A 15,549-nucleotide genomic window follows, 5' to 3' on the forward strand; every position below is an offset into this window, starting at 1 on the left:
TTGGCAGAACTGTAGCTCCTGTTCTGGCTCAGCTGCATATGATGCAAGAGTAAGGTAGGAAGGGCGGGTTCATCTCTTCTTGGGTTTGCGGTGCTAAAACTGAGCAGCCAGAGTGATTTTTTAGCCTGGGTTTGACTTTGACACGAGACATGGCTCTGAATGATCAAGAGCATAGGAGTAGCCAGCAAGCAGTGTCTGCCCCGCTTCAGGAGCAGCACTTTGCTAAAGGAGAGAGCAGCTCTGCTCCCACCAGGGACTCCCCACACGCTGCTGCTGCACTGCGTGGATGTCCCCAGCATCCCACTGCTGGGTCTGCAATGCAGCCATGTGCCAACATCCCTCAAACAATGAGCCTTCACTGCCCTCCTCTTATTAGTCGCATAGATACTATTAGAAATGGATATATTTAATCACTCCCAGCCAGGCTGGAATTTGAACTCCCGACCTAGGAGCAGTAGCAGAGTTTTCAGCTGCAGGAAAAGCAAAAATGAAGGTCAAACGAGACTTTTCCTGCTGGGTGAAATAATTTATTGCAGGTGGAACAGTCTGAGAGATGTGGTAAATTCAGGTGCGTGTTGTCTCGTAATTTCTCTCTGATGTTTGCCTTCTTGTGTGCATCTGTTTTGGGCTCTCAATAAGATGAGAAGTACCAGAAATCTCCCAGGTATAACAAATGGTTTTGTTGGTTTTGGGGGGGGTTTGTTTGGGGTATTTTTTTGCTCCATTGGGCAGACGTGTTATGCAATGCATTAAAAATGACCCTCTTGTAAAAGTCAGAGTGAGCCTCAAATACTGCAGCAGCAGCAGCAGCAGCATCGAAGTGCTACCTGCTTTTTATCAGCAGCATCAGCCAGCACTGATTGCTTTTTTCTGCCACTTTCACCAAGCTGTTGGCCCCTTTGCTTCCTGGGCATTTCATTTCAATATGTTTTTCCTACCAAATAACATTTCTGTTACGTTTGGAGCTGTCCTCAAGCAGGGAGTAATGCTTTGCTGTCCTCAGTACCCGATGGGATAGCAAAGCATCAACCAAAGCAGAAACCCTTTCAGTGCCTCATTGCTCATCACTGCAAGCCCAAAGCTTTCCATCACTTCCCCCAGGATTGCTCTGTCAGGCCAGGATCTTCTGAGACACATGCTGTCATGGGCACCTCCACGCTGCTGCTGTCATTCCAGCACTGCCCTGTGTCTTGCTGTGAGAGAAAGGCAGAGTGGAAGCAGCACGTTGTACCCACTGAGGATGAGTGGATTTGCTGCCTTCAGAGCTCAGATCGTTTCCTCACAGCGGTGCAGATTTTTTTCTTAGATGTAAGACCAGTTGCAGATCTAATGACAATAGAGGAAATTAGCTCATGATGGGATTTTAGAAAGAGGCTAGTGGAAATATGTTCAGTAATGTTCGGTTATTAAACCATTACAGATCCCACTGGAGACCAGCTAGTAGGATTTCTCATAATCTGACGTGGCTTAAAGCAAAACACAGAGCCCCTGAGGGGGGAAATGACAGAATGTTCCTCTGGAGGAGTCACCTCCCCTCCTCGCACACCCCTTTGTGCTCTTCATGTGGGACAGCACATCCATTCCCTATATGCACCCATGGATTTGGGCTGCTTCTTGACCCCACATTGCAGCACCGTGGGCCCAGCACAATCCCAGTGCCCATCCCTTCCCTGCAGAGCCCTGGTGAGGAGCAGTGATGGAGGTGGAAGCTGAGGAAACTGCAAACATCTGTGTGCTGTGGGCCTGGCCTTGCTGAAAATAGACACAGCTTTCCCGGGCTCCAGGAGCAGTCAGATCAGGATCACGTGGCTCTGTTTACCCTTTCGGGGGATTTCACAGACACAGGAGGGCATTAAGCTCTGAAAATCAGGTCTTGGTTCCCGTTGAAAGGAAATGCTAGAGGTCAGCGTGGATGTGGGGAAGCTGAAGAACGTCCCCCTGCCACACTGCTGACCCCAGGCTGGGGAAGAGCATTCATCCTGCAGGCAGAGCCCTGTGGTACGGCCTGGGGCAGGATGCTGCCAGGACACCCCCAAGCCGGCCATGGATAACAGGGTGCTGCAGGGTGGCTGTGGGTGCTGCAGGCACAGCCAGGGCATCGTTGGCAGTGTGAATAATCACATGCTGCTCATCCGGAGGCACGATGCAACAGGCAGAGAGGTTCTTTGGTGACGATGATGGCCTTTTAGCTACCAGCCCGCTGCCAGCCCTGATGCTGCTCTCTGCCTGCTGCCATGCACTGTGTCCTCAGGCTCTGGTTGCTGGCACCAGTCCCTGGGAATGAATAGAGATGCACTGATTCCCTCCGGCTGCAAGTGGGGCTTGCTGTGGGTCAGGGCGCAGAGTTTTCCTTTCTCAGCTCAGGGCTGATTGGAACAGCAAAGAACTGAGCAAAACAGATTTTCCCCCCTCCTGCCTTGCTTTTAATAGCAACCAGGTGCTCCGACACTTAACCTGTGTACCGCCGTGAAATTGCCTGTCTAGTGCAAACACCCACGTGAGGCCCCGGGCCCCTCGCATTTCCACTGCTCTGGTAATTGTAACCCAATCTCACGTAGATCCTGCATCTCTGTCTTCCACTCTTAAGCGTTCACGTGGTTGTTTTTGCTGTTGTTGTTCAACCAAGAAAGTAGAAAATTGACTGCTGATGTTTGATTTATTTTTAAGAGGAGAAAAACCAACCAGAATTATCTTTCAGGCCTTGGCTACACAGTTGTTGGTTTTTTTTTATTAAATGTGCTACTGCGTTTTAAATTGGTACCAGGGCAAATACTTGGACGATTATATCAAAGTCTGCTGGAGTTAATCAGTTGCATATATATCTATATACATATATATCTATATATAGAGAGAGGTCTTTTCCAGCCTTAATGATTCTGTGATTCTAAGGGGGAGTTCTCTCTCAAGGCAAATGCTCGACGTGCTCAAGGTCCTGAGCAGAGCAAACATGCAGCTCAGAGAGATGGGCTGCAGCAGGGCTGGTGTGTTTGGAACCCGGGTGTGTTACCGAGGTCTCTGAAGCTGTTCCACAATTACACCGGTGTGCACAAAATGACACAGTAATCGACCATTTGGGTTTTGTGATAACTAGGAGAGGTGGTGGTAACCTTTGTATGCGGATGGATATCACGGAGCAAAGAATGTTTTCCTCTTTCTAATAGGTTTAATTGCCCAACCTTTCAACTTCTGACTTAACCACAGTCACATGAAGTCTTTCCCCACCCTTGCATCCCACATGTGAGCTCTCATTCCATTCCCATGTTGGGAGCAAGGGGAATAGAGCAGACCCTCTGCCCTATTGGGAACCTGTTATGGGCTGAGGGAGAAGCTGCTCCAAGTTTGCTCCCCAGGTATTTTTGTCTTCTGAATCAGCTCGCTGGCCAGGAGAGGGGCACAGACTTCTTCTGAGGCCTTTGCACCTGCCATGTCACCGGGCTTATCCAAACAGCCCAAGACTGGGCTGCAGCTGGAAAAACAGCCCGGATTTTTGACGTCTTTTTGTTTACAGAATCTCGCCCCTCCTTTCTCCCAACCGCAAAACCAGGCAGGAATTCTCTTCATTATCTTCTGCCGTGCTTGTCATGCCATTTTTATTAAAAGAAGAAAAGGAAAAAGCAAGAGGAGAGCATGTGAGAGAGAAGGTAAAAGAAGAGAATGATCTTATGTGGACAATGCAAATGGCAACACAGGAAGAAGGAGGGGAGCTGGGGAGCACTTCTATACACACTGTCCTAAAATGACCTCCTCCTCTGGGTTTCTCTTTATTGATTGATTTTGGGAGCATGTGGGGAGCTTGTAAATGTTGATTATGTTGTAGGGATATGGGGATGTTAGTCATGGACTGGGGCTCGTTCTGGGATGCAGAGAGCTGTATTGGAAGTGCTGCCTTTGGACATAAGACTTGGTGACTATTGAAGGCCAAAGCAAGCTGGGTCCTTTGTAGGGTGCTTGAGGTGCAGAATGTGTCTGTCTCACTTAACAGTACCTCTGACAGCTGTAATTTAACTGGAGATGCCTCGGACCTTGTCATTTTGTCCTTAAATAACAGGAACAATGTCTGCTTTCGTTGCTTTTTGGCCATCTCTGTTTTCATAGGGCAGAAACTGGGATAAGCCTTTCAGATATTTTCAGTTTTGTTCAAAACAGGAATTTGTCGTGCTCAAAAAAACAAACTTCCTGCTATTTTTTGTAGCAGGAAAAACAGACACGCTGTGGTAGTGGGGAGAGGGGAGCAGGTTGTTGCTTTCCCTCGGTGCTTTCAGGGGCCATGCCCCTAACGAGGCCATAGCAAAGAGAGGTGCTGGATACTCCATCCCTGGGAACATTCCAGGTCAGGCTGGATGGGGCTCTGAGCACTGACGGAGTTGCAGGTACACCTGTTCATTGCAGGGCTTTAGACCAGATGGCCTTTAAGGGTCTCTTCCAACTCAGATAACTCTATGGTTCTATGCCCGGCAATGGGAATCAGGCAGGTGTGGCTGGGGCATGGCTTGTTACCTGCGAATTTGGTGATCCTTTAAAACCACCTCAGTCTGAATAGAAAACTGCTTCCCAGTGATGTTTTTCCTGTAAGCTGTACAGAAATACCCAATCAGAGAGTAGCAATCCATTGCCTGCAGTACGCTTCAACTTCAACGTGACTGCCCCCCATCCCCAAGAAGGCCAGGAGGAGGGAGAGGGGGCTGTACATTTCCAACCCTGGGTCTGTTGCTTTCACCAGCAGACGGGTGAGGAGCCCTGGTGGCATTCAGCACGGCACGCTCCAGTTCTCCCTCTGAGCAGAGCACTTGAGTCATTGCTTTTTAATACGAGTGCCTCCCCACGGGCGGAAGCCGCAGCGATCAATGTGGCTCACTCAGTTCTCAAAAAGGTCATTAAAAGACCATAGATATAAATTTAAACGAGTGTTTGTTCACATCCTCAGTGTTAAGGATGCTCTCCTGTCTCACCTCCCGATGCAGAGTGGCGTGGGGCTGGCGGCAGTGCAAGGAGCACTGTCACCATCAGTGCCACCAGCAGCCAGGGGGAATGGATGGCCCTAATCCTGCTTTTATCCCTCCTTGGAGCAGCCCTTGTCTCACAGGTGACAGCACAGAGTAGCACTGCTGGCAGTGCCTGACGTCAGCCCTCCCCAACATGCTCAGGATGCTTCCTGCATACCAGCTTTTGCATTCTCAGTCAATATAATTAAATACACCAGAGCTCTCCCCACATAATAACTTTTCATATCCAGTTTTCTGTCTTATTCACCCACATACGCATTCATCTCCAGTCACCTCATAACTCATAAACTCCGTATTCTCTCCTGTGCTTCATTTAGTCGTGTCTTCTTCCATTCTGTTCTGCCAACTTCCCACCCTGTGCATAAACAAACACGAACTTTGCCTTGATTTTGCTTTGCTTCCCCGTACACACCAGCGCACACCAACACTCCCACACACGCAGACACACTTGCAGGGATGCACTTTCTCTGTTGGCTGGATGCCCCATCCATCACCTGCTGCTGGAAATGACGTGCAAAATCACAACTTGAAAACCTCTGTCGGTGTTCCAGGCCTGTGCGTGTGTGTGTGATTTCAGCACATCGGAAAGCGCTGTTGGTCTGTTTGTTTTGTAGCTGTTGCAGCTGCCTGGATGGTTCGTTGATAACCAGCCTTTTGTAAGAGCTGAACGTTTTGGTGGTTGGAAGATATCCGGAGGCAAAATCTGAATTTCTACAAACATCCTTGTTAATCTTCAATATTTTATGAATGGTTTTGTGAAACAGAGTGATAATCTCCCTTTAATATTCAAAGCTCGCCTGTACTTTTGTTTCGTCAGTGTGTATCAGATGTTTCCCATCTTTGGGTTGGATATTAGGAGGATCTTCTCTGAAGGAGTGGTGATGCATTGGCTCAGGATGCACAGGGGGTGGTGGGGTCACTGGCCCTGGAGGTACTAAGGGAAAGAGCAGACGTGGCACTGATGGATGTGGGTTAGTGGGCACGGTGCAGCAGGTCTTTCTTGTTAACTTAATGAGTGTTGTAAGGAGATAGTTATGTCAGCAAGGGGGACCTCAGTCCACTGATGCCTACTTCAATGGCTTGGTGCTCTGTAGAGGATAAATATTTCCCCTGCTCTATTGCTTTGCAGATCAGCACAATGAGGACAATGGTAATGAGTTCCTTTGTGGAACATCTTAAGTTCCGCTAACACAAAACATGCCACAAAAAACCTAAATATTCATATTAGGTTTATATTTTTCTGTGTTGTATACTAAGAAGAATCTTGTCTCGCTTACAGATTCATGGGATTTAAGCAGTTCTGAGGGCCTGATGGAAGCAGGACTTGCTTTCTGTTGGCCAGCCCTCATTGCAGTAGCTCTTTCTCTGTCCTTTGTCATTGCCTTTGACATGCTATCACTCAGTATTTCCTCTTGTATTGCAGGGAGCTGAGCGACAGCACCACATACACATACCAGGTCATCGTTGTTTCCGGGGCGGAGGAGAGCGAGCCCTCGCCAGCACTTGTCTACGTCTCTGGGAGTGGATACTGTGGAGATGGAGTTATCCAAAAGTAAGTCTGGAAGAGCAAACGGACAAATCTGAGCACATCTACCCAGCCACAAACTGGGCATAGAAAGAAAGTGATGACCTCTGATGCCTCCTTAGCTTAGGCTAGTTCTCATCTGCATGTAATGATTCATGTGCTTGATGACTGCCAGGATGATGACCTTTAATTGGAACTTAGGCCCTACTATCCTTGCTCTGGTAGATATAGACAAAGATACAGATAGTGGAGTCCAGACAGCGGGATCAATATGTAGCACGCTCTATGCTGCTTGTGCTGTTTGTTACATGAGCATGTATGTAACATCTCCTACATGGAGCTCTTATGCTGGAAGAATTCCCACTGTCTTTGATGCTGTCCTTCCCTGCAGAGCCCCATGTGCCTGGCAGCTGGTGGACAGGGTAGAACCCCAAGAGCCCAGATGGGTTTCTGATGCATCCTCCTGTTGGACTGGGGTGTGCTTGGAGATGTTGGACTTGGTGCCAGGGGCTGCCAGCCCCCAGCCCACTGGAAGTGTAAAACAGTCTTCACAACTGCTTTGGGGTCTGTTCTTTTACTGTGTTGGACATTAGGGACACCTGCTTCTAAGCTTCGTGGCGTAAGATTATTTCATTGTGATTACAGAAGTAACAACAAACAAATGCTTAATCCAGCCGATACTGTTGTCGTGAAATGTTATTGATCAGCAGTCACCAGTGCAGCTCTGTCAGATTATATACCTGGCAGCAAGTATTTGCAGGAAGAGGCCCAACGGGCAGGAAAATCAAACAGAGCAGCCAATTGACTTACGAATTCAGGCCAGTCTTGGAGAGAGAGGTGGAGAAAGACAGATTAATTTTGCTTTCCATAACTTTTCTCCTACTGTTATGTTTGCACATTCCTCAAACATCACTTGTGGCTTTGCAGCAAGCGTCGAACAATAGCTGAGCTGCCTCACGAGCGAGCAGGAACCAGACTGTGTCACAGTGTGCTTGGTTGTGTCCCCACTTGCAGCTGTGGAGCCTCTTTCTCATCTGGTTTGCACTCAACAGTTTGGGCTGGAGCAAGGCAGGATCCCATCCGTGACACCACCCACTGCCTGCAGACCGCTGTCACCTGGAATAGCACTGCACTGGGCTTTGTACCTTGTTATTCCCATGCTGGGGTCATAGACTGGCCTTTCCAGATTTAACACAAAGTGTTTCAGAGATTCCTGCTCTCTTTCTCCCCACCTGCTGAGCTGCAGCCTCACCAGCTATGAAGGAAGTTGCTCATATCCTCATCAGAGAACAGCAAGTGGTATCCACATGTGCAGGAGAGAAGTGGCCAGGCAAGTCTGTGAACCAAGAATGATGAAAGTAGGAGCTGAAGGAAAAAAGGAGAGGAGTGTCGAGGGTTGGAACGCAGTGCCACTCTGTGGGATGTCAGGGCTTTGGGGTTCTGCGGATCATTGGGATGACGCCATTTGCCATCTGACTCATTTTTCTTGTTTGTGCCCTGCCTGTAGAGACCTGGGGGAAGAATGCGATGACATGAATAAGATCAATGGTGACGGCTGCTCCCTGTTCTGCCTGCAGGAGTTATCCTTTAATTGCATTGGTAAGTCTGGCTCAGAGCCTTTCCACTTATGGTGGGCAACTGCTCTATGCAAGGCGCGAGGAAAAAAATCAACAGCGTTTTCAGCATCTCCAGTTGAAGAGTTGTCATGGAAGAGGGAAAAAAGTTGGAATTTGTAGGTTTGAAAGGCGAACATATCTTCCCAGCTTCTGGTCGTTTTGATGGGAAATTGGTTCTGCTGGCTTTGAAACAACCTAGGACTTAGGGCTAAGTCAGCCATTGTGGGACTGATCCAAAGCCCATTGAAGTCAGTGGGTGGCTTTCCACCGCCTTCAATAGGCTTTAGATCTGGCTACGTGAGAAGACATGAACTGATTTTTTTTTCTGGTAAACAGGAGGAGGAGTGAAAGGGGAAGGGGCTGAGACCAGAAGCAAGTCCAGCTGAGGTCACACCTCCTTTGAGTTGCAAATCAGTATCTGAAGATCAAAGGTCTGGCTAATCCCCTTTTTGAGAGGTGAAAACTACTTAATCAGATTTCATTTGCAAGCCTGGTTTGCTCTGATTAGCAAAACCTGTAAGCACAATGGCCGGAAGATGCTCGGGCTATCTGGGATAGCAGGGCCGGGGTTGTGAGCTTTACATATTTATTAAACTCTCTAGGAATGCTGGGGGCAGAGAGGGGGAAAGACCAATTCTCACTGCACCTTGTGCTGGGCAGCCCTGCGTTGGCGGATTGCATTTCCCAAACAGGACTCAGAGATCCGGGAAAGGATGAAACATGCAGACCTTCTGAAACCAAAGTTAATGTTTATAAGGGATCAGTCTCTTCTCAAGAGGTTTATGGGATTCCTTATCTGGACTAACCAAGCGAATGCTCTGTCTGTCCCATCTTGTGATCCAATACCTTCAGCTCAGGGCATCAGTCCTGAGCAGTTAATATAATTGGCAAGACTGAACTTTGCTCTTTTTGGCAATCTGATGCTTATCTCTTGTGGCTGGAACAACATATAAAGGACCTCACAGGCAACTCGCTTCCCTTGGGTGGTAAGCTGGGGACTGCTTGTCTCATCCACCACATTTTTACTTCAGCATCCCACACAGTCATACTTGAGGCCTGATTTGGCGATGCACTTATTTCCATATTTACATATGTAAATATCTCTATTGAAATTTGAGAATATTTATGGTCAGGGCTAATTGTGACTATTGGTGGTCTTGAAGTGACATTTATGTTTCAAGTAACTTGCAGAAATCAGACCTCAAGCACTGAAAGATATTAGTCATAATATTTTGAAAGCGAAATAAACACTTACGCAGACGTTTTGGGTTTTGGGAAAGTCAGGCATGGTCCGAGGTTGGTTCCAGCAAGGGTTGGGGATGGAGCTGTGCACCGTCATAGGTCTGAGTTCCCTGGTCCGGGTTGGTTCTTTGGCCATACCCCACCTTTATGTTTGGATATAACCCTGAGTCCTCTGCCTTTAGCCAAACAAAAGTCTCCTTTGAGGCTGGTGGGGTGTTTTCTTGGAAAATACAGACTGCTTGGGTCCCTGTCTGAGGAGCAGAGGAAAATAAAGCGTAATTTGTTTCTATGTTTACGAGGCTAATACATGTTATAATCTTGTAGGACAACGACAAATTATTTCAGTCTGTTATTTATGCAGTGATGTTCTTGTTGTACTGTGCAGCTTTTTAGAGCCCTGGGCATCACAGAATGGTTTGGGATGGAAGGGACCTTAAAGCCCTTTGAGTTCCAACCCCTGCTGAGAGCATGGACACCTCCCAGCAGAGGAGGTGCCCAAAGCCCCATCTCTCCTGGCCATAGCACTCATGGGGTATGCCCCAGTTTCCTGGGCAGCCTGCACCAGTGCCTCAGCACTGTCCATCACTCCTCTTCACCAAAGAACTCAGCGAGTCTCCCATCATGTTCAGAGGCTTTGCAGAGTCAGGGCTGTAGGTTTGATCTTGTGAATGCTGTGGAGGCTGGAGGGAGTCCCTGGAGGTCTCTGGTCCTTAAAAGTTGGCTCCAGCCTCAGTGCTGCAGCCCGTGGCTCCGGCTGACATCCAGCTGTGCTGACATCCCCACAGACAGAGGCAGCCCATTTGCAGGTGTCCATCTCTCTCTTTTGCTCCCTTTGCCTTTTAGGATCACGATGTTAATGTGGGTTTGTTTTTTTTTTTTATTGGTCCGATTTTCCTTTGAATAAATGGCACGAGACACTTTGCGTTAGTGCCTGTAATGAAATTAGGCTTTTCTTTTTTTTTCTCTTCCTTCTTGGTTTTGTTTTCCCTCCTCCTCTCCTCTCTAATCAGATAACAGCAGATCAATCTGCTCTGCTGGGAGGAGGGGCGCAGGGGGAGGGAGGCAGGGACAAAACTGTGTGGTCTTTGCTGTCAGGTTGTCCTGGCCTTCTCTGCACACAAAGCCGACTCAAAGAAAACAGATAAGATTAATAGCATCTTCCCCCTGCAACATGCTGAAGAGCGACAGCGAGATTAATTAATTAATTAATGGGAGCATCTGGCAGCGCTGCTTTATTTTTAAGTTCTGCAGCACACTCACCCATCCTCGTGCTGAAATTTATCACCTGTACTCTTCCACCTCCCCCCTCCTGGAACAGATTTTGCATATTATATCTGCCCTGCTTTGCCTTTTGGTTCATGGAATAGGAGTGAACCTACTCCCGGCTGCTTCACTTTCACCTTGCTTGTGGTTTCACCCAGGACACCTGGCTTTTGGCATTGCTTGAGCTCGAGCAAAATCCCATTCAAAACAGGCCCCACTTGGGAGAGTTATGATTTGCTGTTGTGTGAACCCGGAGCCTTTTAGCACTCGATCCGTTCCCACCGGGTTGTTGGGAAATGGGTGTCTAATAAGCAGCTGAGCACCTCGTCCTTGGTGTGCACTCTCCCACAAACATCGTGCACATGCTTCCAGATATATGTGCGTGCATTGAAAAAGAGCTCTGCTTTCATTTGCATTCCTTTTGTTGAGTGTGATGTGCATTATGCATTGATTTAGCTCTCCAGAGCTGAAGAAAGAGAAGGATATAATAGAAAAGATGCAGAGATCAATAAAAAAGAAGGGAGGGGGAGAGAGAGTAATATGAAAAGAGATGAGTAAAGACTGATAGACGTATTGCAACCCAGCTGGAAAGTGGCTGCAGAACTTCTATCTAGCTGTAAGTTTGCCTGGTAATTTATGGGGCTGTGAACCATGTCTTACTGGTGTTATTATTGCTGCACTTTATCTCCTTTGCTTGGATGGGCTCCTCACTAAAGCACTGTACAGCTTCTGCTGCCTTTGGAGGAGGTCAGACACACAGCTCTATGGGCACTGGGTTGGGACTTGGGGTGCAAAACACCACGAGAATGGAAGAAAGCAGAAAAGCTTTCTTCTAGCTCTTGAGTTTGCCGCCGGTTTCTGGCGTGCTTGCAGCATTAGTCACAGTGGCTGTGCAGAGAGAAGTATGATTTTAATTTGTCAGCGATCCGTTAACACCTTTTCTTTTGCTTCTGCTTGGCCCCAAGAGCTTGTTTGGTTCCTCACAGATCTGAATCTGCCCTCCTCCTCCTCCTGGAGGCCTCTCCCTCCAGCTGTGAGCCCTACCTTTGTGGGAGCTCTGTCCTTTACCTCTCCCATTATCCATAAATTAAGCATAGCACTTTCCCCTAATCTTATTGTTTGGAGGGCTGCATTGCATTCAGGGAAATGATTAATATTCATGAGCTTGCTATCTCCGTTTGGTGCATAATCCTCTGGGGAAATTGCAGTGTTAAATGAGTGACACAAACTTAATTTTATATGTCTGTTCTTTCCTTTCTTTTTCCCTTTTTTTTTCTTTCTCCCCCCCCCCCTCCCTCTTTCTGACAGAGAAGTAATGTGCTTAAAATACATTGATGGATGACCATCCATATTCATTGTGGGCATGCTTTGAGAGCGCGCTGCACTCCATCCCGTTCCCTCCCCTCCTGTCCCCTGCAAAAGGAACATGGCTGTGATGTAGCAGCTAATGGGGATTTCTCCCACACACAGCACTCAAGGCCTGGCATTACCCCACTGAGGGCTCTCAACAGGACAGAGCATTGGGAGAAGCAGAGTTGTCTTGCAGGAGAAACTCAGCATCTCACAGTGCATCAGTAAGGCACTGAGCAAGCAGCTTGCCACGGGTAGAGAAGCTGAGGATCTATAGCAGAATTTCATAGCAGATAGCAATTAATTTACTGACTGGAGCTGTTCAGATAGTATTTGTGTGAATCCTTCAGCTTAAGGCAAATACTTTGAAGCTGACTGTTTCCTGCGGCTCATGGGAGTGTGGCTACATGTTCCAAAATGTCTAAGCACTCATTTGGCAAGTTAGTAATAACAACATCGTCATAAAGTCTCTGAAAGTGATTTTCAGACTGTCATCATTAATAGTGCTGTCTTAGCAGGGCCAGCTGAACCACAGCACACAGGCATCTCAGGCAGCAAAGCACAAAGGACAGATGCTTTCTTGTGGGGGAGCTTGTGGGCTGGGGTGGCATTTGCCTGCATTTTTCTCTTGGCCAGTGACTCCAGCCCAGCTCAATCCAGCTTTGGAGTCCAGGATGCAGCTACAGCGAGAGCCCAGCGGAGGATTTCTCCTCTGCTTGCTGTGTCCCTCATGCATTGCTCTCCTGGTGGATCAAAGAGGCTTCCGCAGTTGGAGCTTCCCTCCCTGGAGAACCCTCTGTGACTCAACAGCAGCTTGCTGTGCTCCGAGGGTGATGCCAGGCACAAGACCTCCCTTTGCAATAACATCCCACCACACACACAAACAAGCTGTTTGTTTTCCTTAGTGAGTGGCAGCAACGGTTTTCCTCCTGGGCTCCTTCCCAGGCTCTCAGCAAGCGGCCAGGTGTCAATGGGAGCAGTTGCTGCCTCGTGTGACTGAAATCTCAAGATTTGCAGTTGAACGGGCTCCAAGTGCAGCTAATAACTCTGTGTAAGGAAATACTAAAGTATTACCAGCGTTGCTTTTGCAATTTATCCAAACACCGAGAGAGAGGGAAACGAGGTTGGGTGGAAGAAGATTGCAACGGGGCTGGCTTCGTGATGCAGAACAATCATGGGGCTATTGTGTGTTGCATCAGAAAAATGTTGTGAGCTCCACCTATCCTTGCATCTTAAGGTATTGTAGTGCTCTCCTAGCATGAGGGGAAGGCCATAATGGCTCCTGCTGGCTACACACAGAGTGTGCTCCATCAAAGACCCAACCCAGGGATGCATCACCACAAGGCAGCCACACTGCTGGGAGCCGCATGTGGTGCCAGCCTGTGCTGTGCTCAGCCACCGTCATCACGTTGTGCATGGAGCTGCCTCCTGCAAGGCCCCTGGACGCCCTGCAGTAGATTGCAACACCCGCCTTTACTTCATTTCCAAGGGGTCTGCTTTATTTCATTGAAGGAAAATGTCACCATGTATTGATAGGCGACTTGATTCGGAAAGGTCGTCCCGAGCTCTGTGCACTGGTGTTGTGTCTTTTCCAATCAGAATATCCAGGAAGGAAAATAGCTCTCAAATATTTTGCTGCAGCAGGAAATATCTCTGCCTCTGGCTTCTTCAGTACTAAAGAAGAGATTAGCAGATATCCTGGAAGCAACCACATTGCTCACCCTGCACCCGCTGCAGCCAAAGGTGAAGCTCTCAGAAATAAACGGGGCAGGTTCTGCTCTCTCTCAGTCTCCAACCATGTAGATCTGCAGTGGAACTGTTCCTTCTGCTGTGCTGGAAACCTCTGGATACATTTCCCCTCATCTCCGGACACCAAGAGCAATGCTGGAGGTGCCGTTAAGTGCCACAGGTCAGATCCCACTCCTGCAGGAGCTGCTGGAGGTCGGATCGGACCTTCCTGGGGTTAACACGTGCAGCTTGCTCCTTTCCAACCATCTGTAACCCTGAGACAATGCTGCTGCATTTTTGTGTCCCCCATTTTTTCCCTTTATTTTTTTTTTTCCCTCTTTTTTATTTTTTTTAACTCGGACAAATAGTTCCGTGGCATCAGGCTTGTTATAGTTGGAAGGATCCCTAAGTAAACAGCCGAGCTTAAAAATACTTCTTTTATTATTATTATTATTATTCTGTCTGGCCTTAAAAGAAATCACGGTAGTTATTACACAAAAGAGGACTAAGCTGAAGGCAGTCAGTGCATCCTGGCTGAAAACAGGAAGCTACCCTGAGTTTCTGTTCCTGGCATGTTGGCCGTGCAGCTTGGACATTAAAAGCCTCATCAGAGGATGTGCCCTCTGCTATGAAGTGGATCTCTTTATCTCTCTCTTCTTTTTAATGAGGTGGAAGGCTGCCTATCACAGATAAGTCTATATCCTGCATGTCTGCTTCCTGATGCGTGCCAGACTCGGTTCGTGTCACTGGAGTTTTTCTGCCCTCGCTCTGAGCAGGTGCTGGTGGTGGGGAGGAAGCGCTGCCCTCTGCCCTACCTGGTGGGTCCTTTTGTCTTTAAACCCAAGGTAGGGGGCTGTATTAAACACTGCGTGCTGCACTAAGCTTGAGCACCTTAAGAAGCATGGGTAAATGGAGCTGCCACCATTTTGCAGTGCAGCACGCTGTAGCCCCACAGTTATTCCAGGTCTTGAAGTCCAATTGCAATAGGCAAGTTCTAGGAAACATACCAGGTTTGCCAATCTGTTTCTCCACCAAATTCCCCTTCCTGGATGACACGTAAATCTTCACTCAATCAAAGATTTTGCTCTCCCACCATCCCAAAACAAGGGACGTGTGTTGGGTGCCCCATCCCTGCGGACACCCAAGCTCAGGTGTTGGGGCTCTGAGCACTGATGGAGCTGAGGGTGTCCCTGTTCACTGCAGGGAGTGGGACTCGACAGCCTTTAAGGATCCCTTCCAACTCAAACCACTCTGTGATTCCATGACTTAGGTTTGGCTCTGACATTTTGGTGCCCTCAGTGAGGGCTTTGTCAGATAAAAGCTGCTCTGACCGCCTGGATGAGCACGTGCTCCCCGAGTTCAGCTCAGGATCCTTGAGCATCTGCTGCCATCCCCCAGAGCTGCTGTCTCCTGCTGCCAGGTGCTACGCCTGCAGATATTTTGCTGTTCTAGGTTTAAGCTGGATTTCCAGGCAACTGCTTTTTAATTTTTTCAAGTCATTTTACCTTGAGGACAAATCCGATTTACTGAATGTTCTCTTCCCCCATACATCATTTGAATCAGATTCCACTGTAAAGTGAGAGGTCCGTGGTGTTGATGGATGCAGTCCATGGCAGAGGTCCCGGTTAGCCAACACAGCACACCACCATGAGTGGGTACTGCAGGCAGGGGACATGCACTGCAGAGGGGCTGGTGACAGTGCGGCTCGGTGAGACTTTGTTAATCATTCAGGCAGGCTCCATTGAATTCAGACATCGCAGTCTCTCCATTCTGTTCCTCCCTCGGGTGTTGCAGGCTCCGAGCAGACAGATTTATTGGGGTC

At 48.2% G+C, this 15,549-nt stretch overlaps 1 protein-coding gene across 1 annotated transcript in view; it reads left to right on the forward strand.

The window, feature by feature from the left end:
• The window catches only part of PAPPA (pappalysin 1), a 157,669-nt gene that overhangs the window by 73,374 nt on the left and 68,746 nt on the right, over positions 1-15,549 (forward strand). The window contains exons 8-9 of the mRNA XM_072352928.1: positions 6,427-6,555; positions 8,036-8,127. Of these exons, the coding sequence (XP_072209029.1) occupies positions 6,427-6,555; positions 8,036-8,127 (221 nt within the window). The remainder of the gene's footprint in view (positions 1-6,426; positions 6,556-8,035; positions 8,128-15,549) is intronic.

The sequence above is a fragment of the Excalfactoria chinensis genome, chromosome 18, assembly GCF_039878825.1.
Source record: "Excalfactoria chinensis isolate bCotChi1 chromosome 18, bCotChi1.hap2, whole genome shotgun sequence".
NCBI classification, from domain to species: domain Eukaryota; kingdom Metazoa; phylum Chordata; class Aves; order Galliformes; family Phasianidae; genus Excalfactoria; species Excalfactoria chinensis.